Source organism: Lampris incognitus, chromosome 14 (assembly GCF_029633865.1).
Source record: "Lampris incognitus isolate fLamInc1 chromosome 14, fLamInc1.hap2, whole genome shotgun sequence".
Taxonomy (NCBI): Eukaryota; Metazoa; Chordata; class Actinopteri; order Lampriformes; family Lampridae; genus Lampris; species Lampris incognitus.
The window spans coordinates 11,284,831-11,293,087 of record NC_079224.1 but is presented as its reverse complement, the minus strand read 5'-3'; the positions used below and the strand labels follow the sequence as shown (position 1 = coordinate 11,293,087).

The following is an 8,257-nucleotide window of genomic DNA, read 5'->3' as shown; positions in this document are numbered from 1 at the left end:
TGTTCTGTTCTGTTCTGCTGCGTTCTGTTCTATTCTATTCTGCTATGTTCTGTTCTATTCTGCTGTGTTCTGTTCTGTTCTATTCTGCTGTGTTCTGTTCTGTTCTATTCTGCTATGTTCTGTTCTATTCTGCTATGTTCTGTTCTGTTCTATTCTGCTGTGTTCTGTTCTATTCTGGTGTGTTCTGTTCTATTCTGTTCTGTTCTATTCTGCTATGTTCTGTTCTGCTGCGTTCTGTTCTATTCTATTCTGCTATGTTCTGTTCTATTCTGCTGTGTTCTGTTCTGTTCTATTCTGCTATGTTCTGTTCTGTTCTATTCTGCTGTGTTCTGTTCTGTTCTATTCTGCTATGTTCTGTTCTGTTCTATTCTGGTGTGTTCTGTTCTATTCTGCTATGTTCTGTTCTGTTCTATTCTGCTGCGTTCTGTTCTATTCTGCTATGTTCTATTCTGTTCTGTTCTATTCTGCTATGTTCTATTCTGTTCTATTCTGCTGCGTTCTGTTCTGTTCTATTCTGCTATGTTCTGTTCTGTTCTATTCTGCTCTGTTCTGTTCTATTCTGCTGTGTTCTGTTCTATTCTGTTCTATTCTGCTGCGTTCTGTTCTGTTCTATTCTCCTATGTTCTGTTCTATTCTGCTATGTTCTATTCTGTTCTGTTCTATTCTGCTGCGTTCTGTTCTCTTCTATTCTGCTATGTTTATTCTGTTCATTTCTGTTCTATTCTGCTGTATTCTGTTCTGTTTTGCTATGTTCTATTCTGTTCTATTCTGCTGCGTTCTGTTCTGTTCTGCTATGTTCTATTCTGTTCTGTTCTGCTATGTTCTGTTCTGTTCTATTCTGTTCTGTTCTGTTCTATTCTGCTGTGTTCTGTTCTGTTATATTCTACTATGTTCTGTTCTATTCTGCTATGTTCTGTTCTGTTCTATTCTGTTCTATTCTGCTGCGTTCTGTTCTGTTCTGTTCTATTCTCCTATGTTCTGTTCTATTCTGCTATGTTCTATTCTGTTCTGTTCTATTCTGCTGCGTTCTGTTCTCTTCTATTCTGCTATGTTTTATTCTGTTCATTTCTGTTCTATTCTGCTGTATTCTGTTCTGTTTTGCTATGTTCTATTCTGTTCTATTCTGCTGCGTTCTGTTCTGTTCTGCTATGTTCTATTCTGTTCTGTTCTGCTATGTTCTGTTCTGTTCTATTCTGTTCTGTTCTGTTCTATTCTGCTGTGTTCTGTTCTGTTATATTCTACTATGTTCTGTTCTATTCTGCTATGTTCTGTTCTGTTCTATTCTGTTCTATTCTGCTGCGTTCTGTTCTGTTCTGTTCTATTCTCCTATGTTCTGTTCTATTCTGCTATGTTCTATTCTGTTCTGTTCTATTCTGCTGCGTTCTGTTCTCTTCTATTCTGCTATGTTTTATTCTGTTCATTTCTGTTCTATTCTGCTGTATTCTGTTCTTTTTTGCTATGTTCTATTCTGTTATATTCTGCTGCGTTCTGTTCTGTTCTGCTATGTTCTATTCTGTTCTGTTCTGCTATGTTCTGTTCTGTTCTATTCTCCTATGTTCTGTTCTATTCTGCTATGTTCTATTCTGTTCTGTTCTATTCTGCTGCGTTCTGTTCTGTTCTATTCTGCTATGTTTTATTCTGTTCAGTTCTGTTCTATTCTGCTGCATTCTGTTCTGTTCTGCTATGTTCTATTCTGTTCTATTCTGCTGCGTTCTGTTCTGCTATGTTCTATTCTGTTCTGTTCTGTTCTGCTATGTTCTATTCTGTTCAGTTCTGTTCTATTCGGCTGTGTTCTGTTCTGCTATGTTCTATTCTGATCTATTCTGTTCTGCTCTGTTCTGCTATACTCTGTTCTATTCTTCTTCTTCTTTCAGCTTGTTCCCCGTTTCTCAGGGGTCACCACAGCGTATTTTACAGTTTGCTTCGGTACCCTGTGAGGGCACAGCACCAATGGTGGACGTTATTAACTTGGGCCTCGGCCGATCTGGTACGGTCTTGTCAAGCCACAGAATGATTTGGCAAAGTTTTACGGTGGATGCCCTTCCTGACACAAAAGCTAACCCTCTGGACGGGGGCACAGGTAACGCGCTGGATGCTATCCCAGTATTCATGGACTTGTGCCCATGCCTGTCACCTCTATTCTATTCTATTCTACTCATATATGGCCACGGATCCGAAAAGATCAGTTATGTAACAAGCTGAAAAAATCATCGATCCTTCGTTTAACCTGTTTCTCCTCATGCTAAATGTGCATTGTCTCACAAATCAGGAGTTGAAACACAGGACAGACTGTCGCCGTGTAGGAGTCATGCAAACTTGGCTTTGCTTTGCATGTTCTTTATAACGTTCAAGCTCTGCTTTGCATGTCCTGCACTTCCCTATGTGTTAGACCTTCCCTCGCCCAGAAGTTCACAGCAAGTGCTGATAACCAGGGAGTGGACAGTCTTTTGTTGTCCCTGTGCTGCGTGGGATTAACAATTAACCTGGTGCGTGCAGTGCTCCATGACAGACCGACCTGTGGCCAGTACAGACAGCACCAGTACAGACAGCACCAGTACAGACAGCACCAGCGCAGACAGCACCAGTACAGACAGCACCAGTACAGACAGCACCAGCGCAGACAGCACCAGTGCAGACAGCACCAGTATAGACAGCACCAGTACAGACAGCACCAGTACAGACAGCACCAGTACAGACAGCACCAGTATAGACAGCACCAGCGCAGACAGCACCAGTACAGACAGCACCAGCGCAGACAGCACCAGCACAGACAGCACCAGCGCAGACAGCACCAGTACAGACAGCACCAGTACAGACAGCACCAGTACAGACAGCACCAGCGCAGACAGCACCAGCACAGACAGCACCAGCGCAGACAGCACCAGTACAGACAGCACCAGCGCAGACAGCACCAGTACAGACAGCATCAGTACAGACAGCACCAGTACAGACAGCATCAGTACAGACAGCACCAGTATGGACATCACCAGTACGGACAGCACCAGTACAGACAGCACCAGTGTGGACAGCACCAGTACAGACAGCACCAGCACAGATAACACCAGCACAGACAGCACCAGTGCAGACATCACCGGTGTGGACAACACCAGTACGGACAGCACCAGTATAGACAGCACCAGTGTGGACATCACCAGTGTGGACAGCACCAGCACAGACAACACCAGTACAGACAGCACCAGTATAGACAGCACCAGTGTGGACAGCACCAGTACAGACAGCACCAGCACAGACAGCACCAGTATAGACAGCACCAGTGTGGACAGCACCAGTACAGACAGCACCAGCACAGACAGCACCAGTATAGACAGCACCAGTGTGGACATCACCAGTGTGGACAGCACCAGTGTGGACAGCACCAGCACAGACAACACCAGTACAGACAACACCAGTACAGACAGCACCAGTGTGGACATCACCAGTACAGACAACACCAGTACAGACAGCACCAGCACAGACAACACCAGTACAGACAGCACCAGTATAGACATCACCAGTACAGACATTACCAGTACAGACAGCACCAGCACAGACAGCACCAGCACAGACAGCACCAGTACAGACATCACCAGTGTGGACAACACCAGTACAGACATCACCAGTGTGGACAACACCGGTACAGACAGCACCAGTACAGACAGCACCAGTACAGACAGAACCAGTATAGACAGCACCAGTACAGACAGCACCAGTACAGACAGCACCAGTACAGACAGAACCAGTATAGACAGCACCAGCACAGACAGCACCAGTACAGACATCACCAGTGTGGACAACACCGGTACAGACAGCACCAGTACAGACAGCACCAGTACAGACAGAACCAGTATAGACAGCACCAGTACAGACAGCACCAGTACAGACAGAACCAGTATAGACAGCACCAGTACAGACAGCACCAGTACAGACAGCACCAGTACAGACATCACCAGTATAGACAACACCAGTACAGACAGCACAGCCATGTCAGAAGGCCTTAACCCAGCAACTCCTGTGACCTCCGTATGATCGTTTGTTCACAGCCATCTGGCTCTATTTAAATCTTCCCACGCTAATTCTGTATTGATCCTATTGTGGCCAAGACACCGAAGGCTAGATTTGTTTTGTCCGTTGCTGGTTTCTTATAAACCCTAGTTAGAAATACTGCCATCTTCACGGTGCCCTTCAACAATGCCGCTGGGGCTGACGACAAACGAGGAGGACGCAGCATTTCTGGGCCAACTCGGAACTGCCCGAGCTCCATTGTTTGTGAGGTTTTCGGTGGTTGGCATTAGTCGGCATTAGTCGGCGCTAGCCGGAATCACCGTATAATTAGAAAGAATCATTACGGGGCAGGATTTGTCCGCTGCGCGACCGTTGATCAGCATCAATCGTTCTCGGTCCTGAACCTCGCCTCGTCTGACTGACTCCCAGCCTTACAAACCCACATCTAGAGTCTAGTTTGGGCGTCGGCACAATCTCAGCTCCGCTTGGTTGCTCTACCGGAGCACAGATTTGGACCTGCTTGTTGTGTAAATGAGGGACATGCAGATGTGCAAGGCCTCGCTGTGAATGTGGGAGTACGTCAAATAGTTCTAGGCGCCTCGCCGACACACTTTGTTCATTCATGTGCTACAATGAGCCGTGCACAATGGGGAACTCGACTGTACACGGGACCAGGACAATGAGACCATCGGCACGGCCAGGGTGGCATTAGATACACCCGGCCTTCTGGGAGACCTCGTCCATCGAGCGCTCACCGTTTCTGAAGAGGGACCTGCGCGATTGGCCCCCGTTGAGGGGCGGGAGGGACTTCTTCTCCTGGCCCACAAAAGTGTCCCACCGCACCTTGTCGGTCCCTCCCAGCTCTCTCACCTTCTTCAGGCAGCCCTCCAAGTAGTCGATGGGGTCATCGGGCCGGTAGTACATCAAACCTGTCAGCAAACTCTGCAGACAACAGCGGCGAAAAGGGCACGGGGGACAGACAACGGACAAGGCGTGAAAGGCAGAGAGAGAGAGAGAGAGAGAGAGAGAGAGAGAGAGAGAGAGAGAGAGAGAGAGAGAGAGAGAGAGAGAGAGAGAGAGAGAGAGAGAGAGAGAGAGAGAGAGAGAGAGAGAGAGAGAGAGAGAGATAGAGGGGAGGCAAGATAAAGACAGCAATGTTTGTTCTGGCATCGAGCGAGAGAGAGAATAAGACAGAGAAAAAGGATGTTTATTTTTCTACTGGAAAGGGAGAGAACAATAGAGAGGGAGGGAGGGAGGGAGGGAGGGAGTGGGAGAGAGGGAGCGGTGTTCTGGCATCACGGTTTGCCGAGCATCATACGGCTCTGTGTGACTCCGCGGCGGCAGTGAACAGGCAGCAGTAATGAGATGAAGTTTTGAAGTGAAGATCAGACCGCCTTGGCTCGAGTCCACGAGCCGGGGGGGGGGGTGACATCTTATTTTGTCGGGAAGGGAAAATTAGAGTCAGCCTGGCTAATATATACAGTATTCAAATGACCTGTTTTCCAGCAGCAGCAGCAGCCACTGACGTTGACAGATGTGAGAAGGTTGCATGGGGAGAGCGGGAGTCAGGGGCGTGATGTGGGAGCTGCGCTCCTTGACCCTGCGTGGTTCAAAACAAAGGTGTCCTCCGGCACTGGAGACAGGCTCTTGGTATCCACCCTCTTCCATGATAACAAACCCGAGATGTGTTTGCTTTTTCACATGACTCCGGGGGAGGGAGGGAGGGAGGGAGGGAGGGGGGGTGGGGGAGGTGGGGCGTGATGTGGTGCCAAAGCCCCCCTCGGTATTTTCTGCATGTAAATATCAGCGTCATCTTCTAGGGCCAGGTGCTGGGCCTGGGGATAGATCCCCGCCCAGACAGCATCCGGATGTGGGCCACTTCAGGCGACGATGCGGCACTGACGGCCTTCTTCTGGCCCCGACGAAACGGATGTGAGCCTGAAGTGGCCCACATGTATAATACTGTAGCGAATTCGGGGGACAACGCAACCACAGGAACTGCCGCGGCCGGGACGCGAACCCGTATCGCCCGCACCGCAGGAGACATCGCTGACCGCTCGACTAAAGGGGCAGACCCGCGAGCCAGCGGCCAGCGTGTCTTCTTATCCATGCACGTTACAATAGCAAATATGGCCCAAATACGCCAAACCACAATGTGGGTCTTTTTTTGGCAAAGATGCGGTGCTCTCGGCAACACGTCATCTGGATGTGACCCCTGAAGTGGCCCCGTGTGGCAAATGGTGAACATGGCCCAAATATCACCGAACAAACACGGGCCACCTTTGGCAAATATGTGGGACGTGCGGCATCGCCACGGCTTGGTTCCGGCCCAGATCTGGCAAACAGGAGCGGGCCGCCCGAGCGGCATCATTCCACGCGGTATGTGGCGCCGGGTGAAAGTGTCGGGTGTGGGACGGGTCCGGACCGCAGCAGCTGAGCTATCTGGGTCGTACTGATCGCGTCGGCGGCTCGGTCTAATGTCCTCGAGTGGACGCGTCACCGGAGACGGTTGTGCCCGTGGTGTTTGCGTGTGTTCCGGCGTGACGGCTGATGTTGGGCTGCTGTCCCGGCGTCCGGCAGCGTTCACCCGACTCACACGCCAACTCTCCCATCGTGTTGCGTCGCGTCGCGGGAAGTCAAGTGAACGATCTGTTGCGTCCCCCCCCCCCCCCGAGCCGGATCTCCAGAATCTGCCACCTGGTCGCGATAGACGGCCGCGCGCGTCTCGCGGTCAGTGTCGGACAGGTTCTCGTCATCACGCGCATTGCAAAGAAAAGCACGCACTCTCACCTCAAACAGTTGGGGTATCTCTCGTCTGGCGAGGTACTCCTTGGCATCGGCGGTGTTCATCTCCTCAGACGTCTCGTCGGAAACCGAAAGTTGCCCCCGGAGTGGCTCCTTCTCCAGCAATCCCAGCGATTCCGCGCAGGTTCTGGACTGGCAACAGACCGCGCGACGTCCAGAGATCCTCTGATGATGCGTCCGCCAAAAAAACCCTCTCAGCGCATTTTCTGCCCCCTCGGTGACTCTGTAAGTGGATTCCTGTAGGCAGTATTGCCACCGTGCCAGCCTCCTCCGTGATGCGCGCTCGTCGTCCGTCCTCCTCCTCCTCCTCCCTACAGAATTCTGCACGCGCACGTGCACACGCGCGACGTGCGCGACGTGCGCCTCGACGTTGGCTGCGAGTGTGCGCGCTGTGCCAAAAAGTCGCGCGCCCGACACGTGCGTGCGCGCGTGTGCGTATGCGCGCGCGCGCGTCCTTGCGATTATTATTAATGTTCAGGTACGGCCTTGAAACTTCACTCGGCGATGGCGGGTCAGAGAGGATGGAGGTGGTGGTGGTGGAAGCGGAGCTGGTTGGAGGTGGGGGGGTGGTAGGTGAGGTGAGGTGGGATTTATGATTTTTGAATCGATTATGCTCGCGCTGCCATAAAGTGATAAGGACTTCGAGATTACCACGTGTCTGTAGAAAAAGAACCGCGAGTGAAGCACGCGGTGGTGTTCGAGCCGCGTCTCTGTCTCGCGTCGTGCAAGTATGGCACTACACGTTGCAACACGGGTCCGGCATGCAAAGCCAACATCTTTAACTGGGGTGGGGGGGTGTGGGGTGGGGGGGGGCTGCAGGACGATAAAGCACCGAAAGTTTACTCGGTCAACACGGTTCACAAGTTCAAGGTTTTTGTTTTTTTCCTATGGCAATCCAGGATTTGTGAGTCAATCCAAGGGCCATTTCCATTTCCCAGTATGTCCCGTGGGATTTGATCCTTAGCTCACTAATCCACTTGACGGACGCACACGCTGTACTCCTTGTAGGCATATACTGCAGCGCGAGGGTGCGAGGCGCCGGCGTCTGATGAGGGCGACCAACGCTCCGTCCCACGTTCATGCACATCCGGTGGTCGCCTGCCGCAGCTCGTGCCCGAGGGCGCCGCGGTCCAACTCCGTGGATGGAAAGCGGGAGTTCTTCATTCGGGATTATTCAGCCGGGAGCTGTTGTGAGAGGGCCATCTGCATGTGCTTTTCATTCTCTAATATCACTCATTTTGAGAGGCGCTCCGCGGTGAGGAATGACTTGTAATATTTGCTAGTAATATTTGATTTGCTAATGTCCCTTACGGCTTTCCGTAGCGCCACAACAAAGTCACGTGATGTACGTAACAACGTCAGTCGGAATCCGGTCGGTGAATAAACACCCAGCACGAGAGAAGTCGTCCTTGCTTTATTAATGTTATAAGTTAACATAGCCAGAGGGCAC

General features: G+C 50.8%; 1 protein-coding gene across 1 annotated transcript in view; it reads right to left on the bottom strand.

Annotated features, from left to right (window-relative positions):
* ak5 (adenylate kinase 5) overlaps positions 1–7,097 on the bottom strand; it is a 135,021-nt gene extending 127,924 nt beyond the window's left edge. Inside the window, exons 1-2 of the mRNA XM_056293301.1 lie at positions 6,793–7,097; positions 4,758–4,944 (exon numbers count right to left, since the gene is read on the bottom strand). Coding sequence (XP_056149276.1) covers positions 4,758–4,944; positions 6,793–6,852 — 247 coding nt within the window. The 5' untranslated portion in view covers positions 6,853–7,097. The remainder of the gene's footprint in view (positions 1–4,757; positions 4,945–6,792) is intronic.
* Positions 7,098–8,257: the final 1,160 nt, after the last annotated feature.